General features: G+C 40.3%; 2 protein-coding genes and 2 long non-coding RNA genes across 4 annotated transcripts; 2 read left to right on the forward strand and 2 right to left on the reverse strand.

The window, feature by feature from the left end:
• Nucleotides 1–423: 423 nt before the first annotated feature.
• On the forward strand, nt 424–1,338 carry LOC116920740. The gene is made up of 2 exons (XR_004392839.2): nt 424–776; nt 862–1,338. It is a non-coding gene; the product is annotated as an uncharacterized LOC116920740 (long non-coding RNA).
• Nucleotides 1,339–10,345: 9,007 nt separating this feature from the next.
• On the reverse strand, nt 10,346–12,990 carry LOC116920741 (deleted in malignant brain tumors 1 protein). The gene is given in 11 exon segments (XM_045172246.1): nt 10,346–10,656; nt 10,659–10,712; nt 10,786–10,977; nt 11,209–11,391; nt 11,493–11,701; nt 11,773–11,803; nt 11,869–12,021; nt 12,109–12,329; nt 12,399–12,508; nt 12,591–12,730; nt 12,848–12,990. Coding segments are annotated over 10 exon segments (1,353 nt in total). The 5' UTR covers nt 12,677–12,730; nt 12,848–12,990; the 3' UTR covers nt 10,346–10,542.
• A 487-nt stretch (nt 12,991–13,477) lies between these two features.
• LOC123471219 lies at nt 13,478–15,303 on the reverse strand. The gene is made up of 5 exons (XM_045172247.1): nt 15,163–15,303; nt 14,615–15,061; nt 14,209–14,550; nt 14,013–14,111; nt 13,478–13,745 (listed from the first exon to the last, which is right to left on the reverse strand). Exons 3-5 carry the CDS (start codon nt 14,531–14,533, stop codon nt 13,627–13,629), a joined length of 543 nt encoding a protein of 180 aa, XP_045028182.1. The 5' UTR covers nt 14,534–14,550; nt 14,615–15,061; nt 15,163–15,303; the 3' UTR covers nt 13,478–13,626.
• Nucleotides 15,304–15,449: 146 nt separating this feature from the next.
• On the forward strand, nt 15,450–16,190 carry LOC116920743. The gene is made up of 2 exons (XR_006645398.1): nt 15,450–15,732; nt 15,826–16,190. It is a non-coding gene; the product is annotated as an uncharacterized LOC116920743 (long non-coding RNA).
• The last annotated feature ends 1,660 nt before the right edge of the window (nt 16,191–17,850 follow it).

Consider the following 17,850-nt stretch of genomic DNA (forward strand, 5'->3'; position numbering starts at 1 on the left):
TTCCGCCTCTTGCAATATATACGCTTCCATCATCAACTTGCATTTCTTGCCGACTGTATACGCAGCTCTAAACAACACACGACTTTATCCCAAGTATTTAAAAACAAAAAAGAAAAAAAACGGCCAATACTTTCCAAGACAATATAGGATCTGTCCAGCTCTTGAAATGTATACTATGTCTATATAACCCCCCCCTACCCATAAGTGGCCAATATAAAGTTATACCATCGCACCAACGATGATAGGCGATGAACGGTGGGATGTAGCCGTTCCGACTTCCTGCTGCTAGCCGTGGATAAAAATGAGTCTTTTTTTTTTTTTTGAACCAATGTATCACTTGGATTATAGGTGGCGATCAAAAAAAAAAAAAAGGAGTGTGTGTATGTGTGGACGTGTCGTGCGTGCAGCCTATCCGGTAGAAACGAACACGACCGCCCCTGCCCGTCAGCAAAAGGAAAAGGGACCACGACGGATGGAGGGCTTTTGGAAATTCTTCATCATCGTTGACATAATCGATAATCACCTTTTGTCGACGGTCCCCCTATTCTCTTTGTGCGTTTGTATGTGAGACGGAAGCGCCACCAATGGCGCGAGCCGTTGCCTATGTACGGTACAAATATAGGCAGTAGCTATACTCGTTAGCTCACACTCTGCCAGTCAACCAGCACAATATGTCTCACGGCCAGGAATTTCATTGTTTCAGTTTGTGTCATTGTCGTCTTTTGTCGTTTTTTCTTTTTTTTTGTGGGGGACATCATGTCGTTTATTTCTTTCCGGTTTGTTCTTCTATATATTTTATACATATACCCTGCTACCTAATTTTTTTGTTTTCTCTCTTTTGTTTCATTTCTTTTCATGTAGACGCCAGATACACTGTCGACCTGATAGCACGGCCCACTGTTCGTGTCTTTTTGAAACGTTTATAATCTAAAAGAAAAACCTGGAGGTTATTCTTATCGTGATTATATATGTGCTACGATTAGAAGGAACAAGTCGAACAAGCAGAGCAGCTCAATTTCAATTCCACTTTCCAGCGGGATGGAGCCATCTGTTGGAGATTTCGTTTCACCACAACAGCAGTTATTCAAAAAAGTTATCAAGAGATACACGCAAAAAATAACAACAACAACAACAAAAATCAGAATGCCAGGAATAAAAAAGATATTGGTAAAATCAACAACAAAGAAGAAACACGAAACATTCGTGAAGATCGCAATCAGCACAGCCGACGGGGAAATGTGTTCTCGCCATTCGTGTGTATGCTGGATTCACGAGATATGATTCAAAAAAACTAAAACAAAAAAACAAAGACTTTGAAAAAAAAAAAAGAAAGGAAACTAACAAACAACCCCCAGAATCAAGAAACACCGTGTATAGAAACCGAGTAAGGTGATAGGCAATCGCTCGATTTGATCACCTTATATCCTACTTTGTTTGCCTTGTCGTTTCTTTCTTTCGGATTTTATTTTTTGTTCCCGTTGTTCATCGTCTTCCTCTTTCTATCCCCCCACCTTGTAGGAATTTTCTGTTGAGAGTTTGTTTGATATCACGTCACGACAATCGGTCGTCTATAAATTCTGAACACGGCAACACGGGGGGATAGAAGTAAAACAAAACAAAAAAAAGTTGACTATATCAAAGAAAACAGGTTCCGATGCCATTGTCGTTAATAAAAAGACAAACGAAAAATCACTTGTTTATAACAAAAGACAACTGTGAAGCCGGCGATTTACAGGTGTTGATGAACCGGCCAATGGAAGGGGCAACTCGTTATGCCAGACTATACGCATCGGCAGCGTTGTTGTTCACTGTATAATTTTTGGATATTACGGCGTTTTTCGAATAGTATAATAACAATAAAAACGAGAAAATGCAATAAGGAAAAACAAAACAAAAAACACTCAACAAATGGTGGTATTCTTACACGGTGAATCATCACACACGACGTGTCAGTTAACGCTAGCGGCCATTAAATGATGAAACAAAACAAAAAACAAAAAAGAATTGCTATACTCGATTTTATTTTTCGAAAAAAGAAATTCCTGTTTCCCCCTCTTCGCCGCCATAATCAACCCGACGCTTCTTTCGTATTCATCAAACGTCGCAACCGGCGGCTAATGAAACAACACCCTTTTTCGGGTTTTTTCTCCCGTGCGTCTCGTGTAGAAAAGAAACATGCAAACAATTCAGCGAAAGACAATTTAACGTTTGTTAAATACATACAAAATGTATCTCTCGAGAAAGTCTTGCCAGTTGCCAAGACGAAATGCCGATCATGATTGCGTGATGGGTCATTGACATTCATTTTCCCAATCGTCATTGTCGTCAGTTGGGTTCAACACCTCGCAATTCATTTTTAGACCGTCTGCCGTTCTCACGACGATCGCAGAATCCAAAAGCAGATGATGCTGGCATCCCTTCTTTAACTGTATACAGGCAACGATCATCGTTCAACTTGAAATGATCAATGGTATCAATAAAAAGCGGACGGAGGCGATATGGTCGTCGTATACTCAATAACACATCATCACCACAGGTTACCATCCAATAACAGCGACGGAAGGAGGAACAAGAAAAATATAAAGAGATAAACTAATAAAACACAAGCCCCTGAAAGAGGATCCTCTTTTTCCTTGTTTTGTTTTTTTAAAATAAATGCGATAGAATTGAAGGAGGAGAAGAAGCAAAAAAACATCAACCGAAGAAAGGGACAACTGTGGTGTTGACGGATTGCATTTCGTGATTTGGACAGTTGGGCCGGGAATGCGTAATGCCTATTGTCTCCGCGTGTATATCTTTACTGTTTGTGTGTATATATACGTCTGCTGGGCCAGACCCTGGTCCAGTTTTATATATACAGTATATATATATACACACCCAACACATATATATATAAATGTATGTGTTTCTATTATTAGACGACTGGGAAAACTATAACATAGCGCCCGTCGTGTTTGTTTTTCCTTTATTTTACGTTAGCAATGCCTTGCATTCCAATTCTCTTTTTAGTCGTATTAGTTTTATCTTTTTCTTCCTTTTTTTTTTTCGATGGCTTTGCCAACACCATGGCGGAACTGTCCACCCGATGCACGCCGAGTAAAAATAATAAAATCAAGCAAAAAAGAATTTAAAAAAAAAAAGTGGTTTATATATTCGACTATGTGTGTGTATATATATATAAATATATGCACGGCAGTATGTAACCATGCAACCCATATGAAGTCTCCCGAAAGTAACTTATTTCGTGACGGACAGCACTCACGGAATGTAATGGATCCGCATTGGCAAAGTTGGCGGCGATCGCCAACAGACACGCGGGTCCCGAAAATTCAATTTTCTAATACAAACGGGGGAGAAGGCCAAACAGAACTGAAGAGAAGGAAACCAACAAGGTTGTAAATTCCAACGCCCGTATATGATTGACTTATGTATACATACACACATCCCCGCGCGAGTAGTATACACTTCATTTCCGTATTTTTAATTTTTTCTTTTTGTTGTTGTTGTTGCGCAGCTTAAGTCGATGAAAGGGGAGGCCAACAGGTTTCTCTCTACCAACACAATAATAAGCTTTGTATCATATGATTGCGTAGTCTGTTTTTTTAATCTGCAATGCCATCGCGTTAATTTCATCCGACTGTTGTCTCCTTTGGCGAAAAGCGATGCGTTTCCATTTTGGTTTTATGGTTGATTGTAGCAGAGATCGTGTCAAGTAAACAGAGGTTGTTCAGCGATGTCGCAAAAAATAAATATCCGAAAAAAATAAAATAAAATAAAATAAAATAAATAAACAGATGCGATTGTTGTCTTTTTTAGCCAAGGTCGGAATTTGTTTCTTTCTCCCTTTTGGACTTTGGCACGTTGCGTTCCTCGTTCCATGACCATTTTTCAAAAAAAAAAAAAAAGGAACGAGGAGGTTAAAAAAACAAAAAACAAAAGAAAGTAGAAATAATAATTTTTTAAAAAAAGGACCAGCGGGATCGCTCTACAGTCGTGTGAATTTTCATCTCAGAAATAAACCTTAAAAAGAAAATAACAACGAACAGATTTTTTCACGAAGACTAGAGGAAACCGAAATAACAAAATCGTTTTCTCTTTAATTTTTTTTTTCTTATTTCTTCAAAAAAAAAAAAAAAAAAAAAAAAAAGAAAGAAAAAAAAAAGAAGACGAAAAGATAGCAAGGTGTCTATATATATATACGAATAGAGAGAACTGACATACAAAAGAAAAGGGATTTATTATTTCGTTTTATTTCTGTTTCTTTTCTTTAATTTTTTAATATTTTCCAAGAGGATTTTTCTTTTTTTCTTTTCTTAAAAAAAAAAAAAAAGGACGAAGGTAGAAGGAAAAAGAACTTTTAAATCTAAAAGGAAAAAAAAAAGGAGAATACCTCTGGTTTTCTCTCTGAGGGTCTATAGCGGAGCTCGCATCCATCATGTCTTTCTGTGTTTTCTAATTACAAATCTCATCAAGCAAAAGATTTTTTTTTTTTCTCTTTTTCCTCGTGCAAGAGTTGCGGCAATGGCGTGGCTCAGGCGGCTGGGCTGGAACAGCAGGGCCAAACACCGGGGCAACAGGGCACGGCCATTGGTCCCGTGGAACGACCGCAGCGCGCCAACAGCAGAGATGAATCAAAAAGATTATTCCCCCTTCTCATATCTACGAAGAGAGCGAGAAAGAAACACAAATGCCCTACAGATAGAAACCTTTTTATATACATTTTCTCGTTCTGTGAATAAATGCTCCGCTCTATGTCTGCAAGAGTCTCTCTCTCTCGTTCTTTCGCTCTGGCCTCCATGAAATATTTCCATCCTCTATGGGTTTCTTCGTTTTCCGTCGCTATTTCGTCTGCCTGATTTCAAACTGATACGAAATGAATCGCGCACGACGCACACGCACGTACGATACACTCACGCAGCATCTGAGCCTACGTGTCAAGCGCAAGGCAAACACACACACACACATGTGTGCACACGGCAGGGAAGAGTATAGACAGACGGGCACGAGACTTTTATGTCTTCCATTGCGCGTAAAAATAATGATGTCGTTAAATGGCAGCTGAAGCGCGCAATTTCTAGCGGCCGTACGGAAGACGGAACTCAATGACTACATTCAGAAAGCAGCAAAAATAAAAGAGGACACCGCTCGAATTGAGCCGCATTTGGCAGTCCAGTGCGTCACAATGAGAGAAAAGAGTACATCAGATAAATAAAAACGGAGAAAGCGCGCAAGACATTGTCATCGCGAATGGGTGGACGCGTGAAAATCATCGGCATAGACAACCACGGAGAATCACGTGACTCAGATGGGAGAAATGTTAAAACGTCGCACCTTCGCTGATGGCGGCATAACGTACACGGAGTCCCACCGGGGGGTCTGCCCGCGTTTTCCACCATTGGCCGTTCTTCCTTCAGAAAACGGGAGAGTTATGGCACCATCGACCAAGACACCTGGAAATTGTTAGCCAATATGTACCGTCGCTTTTCGTAGCAAAGAATATATGTATATATATACCTACGCATATATCTAAAAATGATTTGATTTTTAAGGGGGGGCTCTTTACTGGTGGATTGGCGGCAGCAGTTTACGTGTTCGACAAAAAGAGCTCATCGTTACAATCAAGTGGATTTCAATGTTAAACCTATCATTGAAAGGAATCGAACAGATTCTTTTTTTCCTTTTTGCCCCCATAGTCTTTTTTTGTTTGTTGTTGAGGGCTTTTGAATACGAGGGATGGCGATCGAAAAACCCCCTCCGTTTCGTATTCTCACGTCGCTCGGTGTACCGCATTCTCGTTTAAGCGCGTCGTGGATATAAGGGGAACGACAAGGCAAAACGATTCTCTGACAAAAAATAACAAGAAAGAAGCAGAAAAAAAAAAAAGAAGACGGTGAAAGAGAAGAAAGAGACAGCCGACCGTGTTATTTCCAAGTTGGAACATACTAAGGCCATCAGCAGTTTGCTGATATGATGGGTGGTGCAAGAGAGTGGGGGGGCGATGTTATAAGAAAGAGGAGGAAGGTGGACAAGTGGAAAGGGGGTTTCTTGGAGGACATGGAAAGAAGAAGAAGAAGAAAAAAAAAGATAACCCCGACCTGTATTAGCTGAGCTAGCTCGCGCAGCATGCCGCGAGATGGTAATCATCATCCACGGCGCACGGCCCCCACCGTCACCGTCACACAAGACGAGAATAAGAGAAGAAAACGAGCAAGAAAATAAGAAAATGAAATGGAAGAAAATGCATACATATATAGTGTGTGTGTGTATAAAAAAATAATATGGAAAAAAAAAAGAGAGAGAGAGAGAGAGAAAGAGAGAGACAGGTAAAATGTCTACCTACCCAATCTAACCTTCGTCTCGTCTCTTTTTCTCGTGTTCAGTTGAACAAGTCGAAACCTCCAGTTTCCACCCCGGTACGCCATTATTGTGTAGACGTCCCGGCTTGCGATGTACATTCGAGATATTGAAATCTCTTTGGCATCCTCGTTTTCAACTTCATCGTTGCTCGTTTGCTTGGCTGTTGCATGTCCTCGCTCGTCTTTTTTTTTCTTTTCTTTCTTTTTTTTTTTTCGGGCGGATGAACTGACCGTAGAAATGCCACGCATGTCACCCTTTTTTCTTTCTTCTTTTTCTTTCCGTCTTGTCAGAAACTCACGAGATTAAAAAAAAAAAAAAAAAGACGGTGCGATGGGGCGACAGCCACCGAAGGCTTTCACCGTCCGCTTCTTTGCGAGTGAACTCCACGCCGTCCCCTTCAGCGTTCCATCGGCAACATTTGATGACGTAAGAGAAACTGGTGTGGCGTGTCTGACTTGGCAGCCAACTGCCAATTACCCATCACGACTATAGCCCCGCTAATCATACAGATTATGCAAATAACAGCATTAGAGTTATATAGAACGTGTCCGCTCGTATTCACATGTTCGCATACGTATACAATATATAGTTGGGGGGGCGATGCGAGAGGTTGGCAGCCGTTGAAAATTGTCAGCCCGCGGTTGGATGGCTCTCCTCTCCGACTAGAAACGAACCAACCCACCGCCGTGAAAATAGTGACATTGAACCACTCACGAATCGAGCTTCCTCGCATCTATTAGATTAGGTTATACTTTATTCTACTCTAGACATTGTGCGACAGATATAACTATGATATCCATTAACTCCTCCTCGCTTTCTTTTTTTCTTTTTCTTTTGCATTCAACTGTCAAACTCTTCGCCCTTTTGTTGTCCTAATCCCTTTTGGAGAGCTGGACCGACTCACGAAAGCGCCATTTTCACGGAGAGGCGGGTCTTAATTAAAAGGAAAACTATATTGTACTAATTGAAAGGAATCACTTGTAAAAGGATGAGGCATTCGATCGGCATCTGAATATAACATTGGCTTCTTTTAATCGCTTGGCTCTTTTGTTTTGTTCGTCCCTCACGTCCGCCCTCTTTCTCCCCGCCACCTACGCCGTTTCGCTTTCGATCGCACGCAACTGCGTTTCGGTTTCCCGTTTCATCTTGTCGTTCGTATATCTATTCGGCTGTTGGGCAGCATAGCTGGGCCGATATTTTGCAATCCGGGTATATCGTTGGACATCGCATTGATCCGTTACCCCCGGTCTTTTTGAATCTTCTTATTTTCTTATTTTTTCATACGATGAAGAAGGTACGAAAGCTGAAAATGCGAATGATTTATAGCCGTTAAAATAAAAAAAAAAAGGCCTAAGGTTTATGATTAATATTTATTTCTCTTTCCTCGGTTTGGCGTCGCCGGCCGGGAATCGAGATAACTCGCACACTTAACCCGACGGGGCGTACATGGATACAGCCGCCCTGCTGGCATCAAGAAGAAAAAAATCTTATTAAATAGCATAAGGGACAAAGAAAGAAAAAAAAAGTAGGGACGAAGAAGGAAAAATCAGTACTCGAAGGAATTCTTCTTCATTCGTCCGCATTTTCCTATCCCTCATACATAACTCTGTGTGGAACATTGGTGCAATGGAACAAAAGCCTCTTTAGCCTTTGCCGGAGGTCGCTTTATATTGCATATATAGTACTACATTCGAGGTATATAAATACTTATAAGAGCGTAAGCAAAACGTTGTAGACGAGGATAATAAGCATCCGACGGGATCCGTGTATACACACAGCGTTTAAGGCCTGGCCCTTGTGCTGTTCGGACACAGAGGGTCGACAGAACGAACGCCAAAGAAATCCTTCCATAGGGCCTTGCATTCGAATGTGCAGGAACCCGGGTCAAAAGAACAGCGGGGTGCAGTTTGCAGCGACGGGAAAACGCAGAGGAAGTGCGTACAGGGCCACCCCCCTCCGGTTTCATCCAACACTATATAGTAATACATAATTGGGCACTTGTTATGTGAAGCCCAGACCAGTGCGCTGCCTATACGATGCGACTGGGTAAAAAAAAAAAAGACCTAAAAGATGATGAGCTCCCTCTCGGACGATAAATTGCAGTCCCCTTTACCTTCTAAAGTCGAGAGAAAATTTCAAACGACTTCGGTGTGTCGTCTTCTTTCTTGCGCCAGCCTATATAGGTATATCTATACTATCATGTATAATCAGGTAGACAATGTCTATTGCGCACGTAGTAGATCTCTTGAGGTTGAGAGGACATAAACTAAGCTGCTAATTGAATGCCGCTTCTTTTAACTATATGTAATAGAACTACATGAAAGTCATGCTGGCTTTGCTTGCTTCTGGCTGCTTTTCTTTTTGCCCATTTTCCTACTATATACTGATTCTCTTTCTCCATTTTTTAAAGACCTGCTGCTGGGCAATTCAAACGCTTCAACACTATCTTCGTTAAACATTACATGGGTGGATGTTATGGGGGCATAGGCGTAGCATAAAACTTTATGTTACTGCCTTTGAAAGACCCCCTTCAATTACGATATTTTGACTGCTTGTGTGTGCTATTAAAGTGGTCCCACACTACCACTAAAAAGCTGATAAGGCTGATATATTAGGACGAATCAAAGTGGAATCACACGTTTTCTCTCCTGCAAGTGGGGGGGGCACTTGCAACTAAAAATACAAAACGATAGGACATTAACAAATTAAGAATAAGGCAGGAAATTGGTTTAACGCAACCAATTGCCCATTGGCTGGCTCTCTATTCGGGAATAACTGTGTTCAAGAAATTCGTGAGCAACAGGAAATAAAAAACAAAATATGTTAGAACGTCCTATCCCTGTTTTAGGTGACGTGTTATAGCTCTTCTTAGCAGATAAACTTATCCAACACTTTGACTTCTTTAACTGAGGCTCTCTATTGAATATTTTTTTTTTTTTTTACTGCCATGGGAAATGATTTTTCGTTGAAACGAGGTACCAACACCATCTACTGAGCCAACCGAGAACTATGAGAAGGAGGGTAGAAAAAAGGAAAGGACAACACTCGGAAAAAATCCATCGCAATCCATTGCATGGCCATTCCGGTTCCGGTAAGTTGGCGAAGAAAATGTTCTGTGGGAAAATGAGCATTAGAAGATAGAGGAGGACATGAAATAGGCGTGTGACATTGTACGGTGCGTGTAACTTGACCGGCTGCAACTCAATATACCAGTTGACGATAAAATGAGAAAGAGTTACAGCGCCCATCCGCGATTGCTACACGTGTGACACTGCAGTTACATGAAGATGCTCATAAAATATATACACACCGACAAGATAGCCAAATACATATCAGAAAAAACACGTCAGATACAATACAAGTAAACCAGCTGGACGAGAAGGGCGTTTTCGTTTTCATATGTGCTGTATAACGTGTGCGCTATATTCTTTGGTGTGGAATTACCTATGGCAGGGCCGTCATCAGATACCCTCAAATATAAGTATATAGCTTATCGCTTTGAGACGGTTATGTGTTTCGCCCTTTTTTGGGATCTTTGTTTTTAGTAGTTTTTCCCCCGAGTTCGAAGAAAATTTAAGGATTTCTTGTACATAGTCCCTTTCTTTTTTCCGACCTTTTCTGTTCGTGGATTAGTTAAAACTGTGATCGGTGTTCGGGCCGTCGTTCAACGGTGTCGCCTATTAAATGAGAACACATTAAACAGGCCGAGAAACCTAAAAGTTGATGATAGACCGTATACGCCCGAGAAGCCCCCATACGTAAACAAGCGATTGTTTGCCCATTCCTTCCTTCTATCCAGGATATTTTTAACAATGTGATCATTACGTCTCCGCATCTAATTTTGGAAATAGCCATCAAATAAATCAAGGGCAACGTTTTTTGATGAGGCCACTTTTTAATTGCTTGTAATAAAAAAAAGGGTTAGGTACCAAACGCCATTGGAATCATCAATGTCTTTTGAGTTTTCAAGTCCCACCTACTAACGCCATCTCTTTTGCACGTTTTATTCACAGGCCATTCAACATTTCAATGCTTCCTTACAATCAGTTGGTTAGTCTTTCATATTCTGCAAGAATTTCAGATGAACCTACAAGTATATTAGGCAACAGAACATTGCCAGAGCTATAAAGAAACTGACCAGTCCTCAAGTATCGCCTTCAGGTTTTCTCTTGAAAATCAAAGGATTCAAACTGGCGAGTACAAAGCGAGAAATCCGGAGTGTAACGTGAAGTCATCATCGGACACAAATCGGACAAGGACTTCATTCGTCGACGAATGAACTGTAAAAGGCGATGAGACACTGTCCCCGTTTTCTCCAGGATAAGGCTGGAATTCACCGTAGGTCCGTCATACACCTTAAAAACGAGCAACGATTCAATTTTCAAGTTTGGCTATTTCTATACATTCCACTTCATTTTGATCACTTACGTAAATGTAATCAGACCCCTCTTGGGTATCGAAGAAAGCAAATAGCAGTCGTATCGTCGAATTCGAATCAGCATGGATGTTCCATCGGAAGTCGGAATTTCCTTCGTACGGAAGTACTGGAAAATATGGACTTTTAATCGTTCCTGATGATCCAGCAGTCATATTTACCACAGCATACTCGGGTATATGCATCTGTATACAGCGTTCGTTTAAAACATTAGAGACTATCCTTATGTAAAATGTACTTAGGATTTTGGTTATAGTCTATAGTCAAACGAAGTAAGATGTAAAAGGATTGTAGCAATTGGCACTTGAACGTTGAAACTTGCAGATTCAAAAGAAAGTGACATTCAAAAGGCTCTTCTAAGGTCATTTCTATACAATTTATCTAAAATTCAAATGAAGAATGGCATAATTTGTTACTGTGGAAACGTTCAAAGAAAGATTCCAGTTATCGTGATCTTTGTTGTTGGTTTGGTTCTCCGGTCTGAGAAACCGGATTGTTGTTTTGTGGCTAATAGAATAGGTGACAGTCCTGGCTTGTAGGCCGGAGGCGATTCTTGAATCATACAACACTTCTCCGGATGAGTTCCACCCGTCACTCACCTAATGTCATCGAATCAAAAAACAAAAACGGACAGTCGCCCGGCAAAGACATTAGATTCTTTATGAATAACATGATTTGTAAGTTTGAAAATGTTTCTTGCAATCATCACGGAATGAAGATCCATTTGACTAGCAGCTGCGTTGCTTGTTAATTTCGTCCCATTCGATAAAAGAGAACTTTTCTTTAGCGTGGTGGCACGGTTGCTTTGACCCGCTTCGACAAACCAAACGCATTCGGTAATCTCGGCAGTAAGCAAGAGGAAATTCGGGAAGGAGATGACACCGTCGCCGTAGACATAGCCTCCACATCCTGATAGAAAGAAAAGGCAATGCTTTTGTTCGTTTCGTGATGGCTAGAGGAAACGAATAGCGAATACAAACCGGGAATGAACGGCTTCTTTGTGCTGGCCATCTGAAAATGGTAATTGCATTCAAATGATGGTAACATGTCATATCGAATTAGTCTTGGAAACTCACGCTTGTATAGAAAACTTCAACTCCATAGCTTTGATGGTAAAAGGAGGGGATCTCCAGATACAAATGATTGGAAGATGACCGTATCGATGGAGGTCTAGTTGCTCCACTATGAGACAGAATAAGTGGGCTGTTTGAGTAAAGCCCATCATAAACCTATGCCAATACATAACGATCATTCTTGTAGGTAAACATCAAAAATTGAATAACAACTGTCCGTTACACAATGCTTGTTAACTGTACCTTCAAAGTATGGTACTCTGGAGTGTGAAATTTGTTAAAACTTAACCATATCTGATGGTTGCTTTGCACCGATATCAAGAAAAGCGATTTCGACCAATGTGTTTCTCTGTTCAAGTGAATGGGGGTGCTATTGACATCATTCGGTGATGTTACTTGAGAAGATAAATGGCCAGAGCCATTTCTTATTTGATAACACACGGAAGAGTATTCGATCATCTGTTCTGTTCTTGAAAGAAATATTTCAGAATTTGGACTTTAAAGCATTAAAGAAATTGTAGGGAATTACATACCACAACTGCTGTTCATCTCGTCAGAGCCATCAAGGCAATCATATTCTCCGTTGCAAACTTTTTCGTTGAGGAACGCATTGAGGACCACATTGAAATCCATCGTAACACTGCTACAAATACCTCACGTGATTGTGAAGCAAGTCAAAATTTAGAAGAACGAGATCAAAATCGGTTTAAATCGCCCAAAATTACCTCGGTATCACAATGCAATTCATCAATGCCAGAAGCACAATCAGCGGTTCCATCGCAAATCCAGCTATTTTCATAGCAATTACCATCACAGTAAAATTGGTCCTTGTTGCAGGTGGCGGATGTCACAAGTGTGCGATAACCTAAGCGATTAGCCAGTGCAATCAACAAGTTTTGTTTGAACAGGATTGGGTGAACCCCTCTCAGTTACAGTCACAATATTGTAGGACGAAAAGGAGAGAAACGTAAGAATTAAGTACTTTGCTCCGTAGTAAAGGTTTCCCACGTTGTCGATGCGCCTCTCCAAAAATTTGCTTTGGTTCGAGCATCCCAATACACGGATTGTATTTCAAGTTTGTACCTTCGGCATGCATCCAAAGGCTCCCATTTCACCAGACACGAATGATTGCTGGATAAGTGAACAGAGAACGAGTTCGTTTCATTCGCTACGAGTTCAAAACAACTGCGCGGGATCTGGATCGGTAATTTTGCATCTGCATCCTTGTCACCGTCCTTTAAGTAAACACTCTGTATCACTCGCTGATTCGAAAAGTTTCAAGATATCTTAGTTCTTACTGGAAATATCTTTAAACTAAGAGCAGTCAGTTGGGACGCACAGCCAGAGTTGTCTCTCCATGTGAAACCTAACGAGTCCGGGTGAGAGGTAACGCCAATCAATGATTCCGTGCTTGTCGAGTTATCTCTCTGCAAAGCGGATGCAATAAACATGTTAATTTTCAGCTCAACAATCTTGATTCAATGCACTTTACTGTAGGTGGAACGAAGATGTCGGTTGATAAAGGTCCCCCCTTAAGTGATTGATAATTGGGAACCACTTTCACATTGTAGACTTGGCACGGAATCAAATCGTTCTTGAGCTGGAAGTGACACCGTTTTTCCCCGTTGACGCCGGACGATGAGCCATGAAGAATAAAGGAGTACGAAGTGTTGGGTCTTTTTTTTAAACATTTATGCGGTACAGTTATGTAAGCTTCCGTCGTTGACGTGTTGGGCTGTTGATTTCCTGATTCAGAAACTCTCACCCAAATACCAGAACTGATTTTAAGGCAGTCCACCGAAGGTGGATCCATTCGATTTCGAGTGAGTTGTTCTCGTTTAAGACAGCTTTCATTTTGCCGGATGGGCTTGTCGTTGTTTCTGCTTGTTTAGAATTCAAAAGGAGTTTCATCCGTAGGATGTTATAGAAGTTTTCAAAAATGGCGGCAGTCGAGTTGTCCATCCGTAGAGATTTGCTGTTTTTTTTTTTTTTTTTTTTTTTTTTTTTTTTTTTTTTTTTTTTTTTTTTTTTTTTTTTTTTTTTTTTTTCCTTTTTTTTTTTCTTTTTTCCCTTTTTTCTCTTTTTTTTCACAAAAAAACCTCTATAAGAATTAAGGTATAGCGTATACGGATAAAAAAGATTAATACCTGAAACATTAACGTCTAGCAAGTGGGCTAACGAACATTTTAAGGCTCTCTTTAGCTGGATGGTCGCATTGCCTTCTAATTCAGACTGTTTTGCTTCACCTTACAGTAATAAATAAAAAAGATTCATTATATAGCACACATAATAAAAACAGTGCTGCTTCGTATTTCTCTCCTTGGACACGAGATGTTATTTTACCCAGTAATACAGTCGACTCTTTTGATATTCTAGCGCCCGCGTTGTTCTGTGGCGAAAGAACGGCATTTAAAGCTGGATCACGTTCCAGTATAGCATTGATGGGAGCAAATGGTCCTTTCTTTTGACTTGCAATTGCTGAGACAATGTTTCGTACAGACGTTTCCAAAATGTCTAGCCGATCCTGTAGCTGTCTGTACTTTTCGGGATCACAGCAGTTATTAGTCACGTGATTCACTGTAGTGTCTATCATTTCTCCCGAGTTTGCCCATACGTATGTACCACTAATGAGAAGAAAACTTAGTAACGTTCTTCTCCACGGTTCCATGATGTTCTCGTCGTTCACTGCCAAAATAAAAATGCGAGTGGAACATGGAAGGACACAGGATTCGTATAGCATTCCCTTTACCTTATCCGGCAAATAGCTTTATGGTGCTGCAGCAGCAGTAAGCCCCACCCATTGGTTTTTTTCAGAACTCACCATGTTATCAATGCTAGATGCTCCCTATCAGATCAAGACACATAGTAGACAAAGTGTCATGTCACAAAATAAACCTAATGTTGCTATCATGCTGAGGAATATAGGAAATCTCGATTCAAAAGTTTTTATTTTTCTATTTTTGTACGGTCGTCTTCTCCTGAATTTATCGCGAGCAGTTGGCATTAAGTTACAATCGTTTGTAAAACGCCTACATGGCGGGGCTGTAGGATTAGAATTGTATGCAGACTTTGTACTGCCAGTGGCTGGCTGTTTGTATGTGTTCGTCGTGCGGAAGGTTTACGTAATTCCCAATGCATAGCTAATGAGGAGTATAGACAACTGCCGAAGACAGAGCTCTTAAGAATCTCGTACAACCTGTCCAAATGTTGGATTTTTGAGCATTAATGCGAGCATTGACAGTCGTTTTAGCGTCACATTAAACGAGCGAAAAGAAGTCAATAGAATTAGAGACCAACCTTGAAGCACCCGTGAATGGATCACGCTAAGTGTGTTACATTTAACGTTCTCGTGTAACAAATAGCACTAGAACGTTTATAGCTAAAAGGAATGCATTTTAGTTTTTGAACGCAAAATAATTTGATTTCGAAAGATGTGAAACTCTAAAGTAACTGGGTTGCTCTCTGTCGGAAACACGACACGGGTTCTGCGTACGTGATTCAGAACGACGTATTTGCATATTTTACAATTCGACTACCTGCAACTAGTCCAAAGTGGATGAACGCAGCAAAAACTGGTGTAAGGCTGCGTTTAATTCACGTGTATACTATATATGCTGGGGAATCCCAGAGTCCTTGAACTAGCTGGCAAAGTCTGGAAGTTGAAGAGAAACGCAGCTACGAGCTGGAAAATTAGAAAACAACAGTTGCGTATCAAGGAACTTCGAATTCGGCAAGTATATAAAGACGAAGGACGCAAAACCCTCTTCATCAGAACCAATTCAGCTGAAGAGCGCACAACAACTATACTGAAACAATATATTCCTTCTTTGAAAACCACAAACCAACATCTACTCCACCATGAACAAGGTAGTTCTCAGCTTTCTTCATTTCACTGTTATAGATATTTGATGTGTTGGATATGTTATTTTCATACTTAAATAAATGTTTCTTTTTCCATAGGCAATTATTCTTATGATGTTTGTCTTCGTCATCATCTGCGTAACGACGACGATGGCAGGAGTGCAGCCGTTCGCTATGTACCCTGCCGTTAACTACCATCACGCTCGATTCATTCGCGATGCTAGCCCACAAAGATTCCCCGGCTGGCTTTTCGGTTAACTTGTTGGACAAGTTCATTAAACTCTATTTATGTCGTTGGAAGAAATATCAAGATATATCCTACCCAGATGAATATGAAGACGTATTTAAAACACCTCATCGTTGATCGTTCCAGCGGTGTTCTCTCTCAAATTTAATTTTCACCTGTAGCTAACACTAATATCGTTTTTTGTAATAAATATACTTATGAGTTAAAAAACTATAAATAGCTAATTGTTGGTTATTGCATCATACAAGTAGTCTAAAAGAATTCTCCATCGCTAATCATTTCTTTGGCTTTAACGAAACGAACTGAAATACGTCTTGGATGAAGCTCACACCAATTGTAATTGGACGAAGAAAGATTAATCAGCTGCACCAACTTATGACAGCCGGACAACTGTAAGAGCTTTTGCATTCTCGACCTTCCACTACTTTTCAGTTTAGTGTTGATGACTAGCTGTGATCTGCGACCACAATCGTCCATGACGCCTCTTCTCCTTGATTCTCACGTTCCTTCGCCATAATCCCTATTCCATTCATTTCTTTCTTAACCATCCGCACAAAATCTCCGGAAAGACAACCGCTGTTTAATAAACCTCTTGATATCAAAGTCTTTCTTAAAGAGTCAATAGGTAGCCTATCTAATATTCCTATATGAAGAAAGAGAAGTAACTGAGGATGGGCGTACCGATATGGCCACATCTTATGGCATAATACTTTCAGCACCCTATGCTGGTGAGGAGGAAATTAAATGTTCGATATTTTGGTAGATGTAAATGACTTAAACTTTAATGTCATTTTTGATAACTAGTTTTTTTTCCTGCACTCTCACATTTGCTCCTGTTTCTTTGGTTTTGAAAATTTGCTATAACTTTTGTAATCGTCCATGGAATAAAGTGAAAGAGAATTTTATAGGTCAGCGTAAGAAAAACCCAGGCCAGCCCGTTCTTTTTTTCAAATTTTGACGTCACAGCACGTATTTCCCCAACATTAGAGCTACTTTAAATCAATGGAAGGTTCGTTGGTTTCAATCCTGTTATGAAAATTCGATAAAGACAGGGGCAGCTTTTATAATGTGAGAGCGTTTCTTAATCGATTTCCTACACTTTCTCTGCATGTTTTCTTTTTTGCGTAATCATGGTAGCCCAAGGAAACTGTATATGCTGGCATGCTACCATGATGCACATTATCTGGTGTATTTCACATTATGGCACAAACGTCCTTAATTGAATGATAGGCTAGGAGGAGTAGAACGTAAACGGAAACAACTAGACTGGCCATTTGCATACACAGAGGAGTAAAATATCCATCAGTGTGAAAGTGCTGAACATGGAGACAGAGTAAATGGGGCAAGGAATACAAGAAATTCTTCTTACATGCAACCGTCAAGATACTTTTAAAGGAATTAGTCGGTTAGAGGGGAAAATTATTAGTGAAACAAGTACTCCGTCTCATTTCATTGTCATAGGTGTATGTATATACACATTAAAAAGACATGAGAATTGCTTTCTGAGAGAGTTGAACTCTCGGCCTCTGGTTTACTTTACTGTCATTCGCATTACACCTAGTACCAATTTACGAGACCAGTGCTCTACCACTGATTTAAGAATATTTACAAGTAACGATCGGGTAACTAAGCTCATTTCACTTCCCACTAGCTTTATCTCATAAGACCGAAGAGTGTTATCTTTCCAAAAGTTGACTTCTGTTTCACTATATGATGAACGATGTTGCTCATAAAATACAATACTGGTTTTTTTTCCATTTTCTCATTCTTAGCCTTCGATCTGGCCATTCCACGGCCTTTTACTTGAGACCCTTCTGTTACGGAGATCCTGAATTTTCCTGTTTGAACTGATTGGAGACGAGTTTTTGCGCAGAATT

The sequence above is a fragment of the Daphnia magna genome, linkage group LG4 (genome assembly GCF_020631705.1).
Source record: "Daphnia magna isolate NIES linkage group LG4, ASM2063170v1.1, whole genome shotgun sequence".
Taxonomy (NCBI): domain Eukaryota; kingdom Metazoa; phylum Arthropoda; class Branchiopoda; order Diplostraca; family Daphniidae; genus Daphnia; species Daphnia magna.

What these genes read in the sequence shown, in the direction of transcription:
- LOC123471219 (XM_045172247.1), bottom strand. Translation starts at nt 14,533, where the DNA reads ATGGAACCGTGGAGAAGAACGTTACTAAGTTTTCTTCTCATTAGTGGT. An exon ending in AGAGTCGACTGTATTACTGG is followed by an intron (nt 14,112 to 14,208) that starts GTAAAATAACAT and finishes TATTACTGTAAG; the next exon opens with GTGAAGCAAAACAGTCTGAA. An exon ending in GCTAGACGTTAATGTTTCAG is followed by an intron (nt 13,746 to 14,012) that starts GTATTAATCTTT and finishes CTAAACAAGCAG; the next exon opens with AAACAACGACAAGCCCATCC.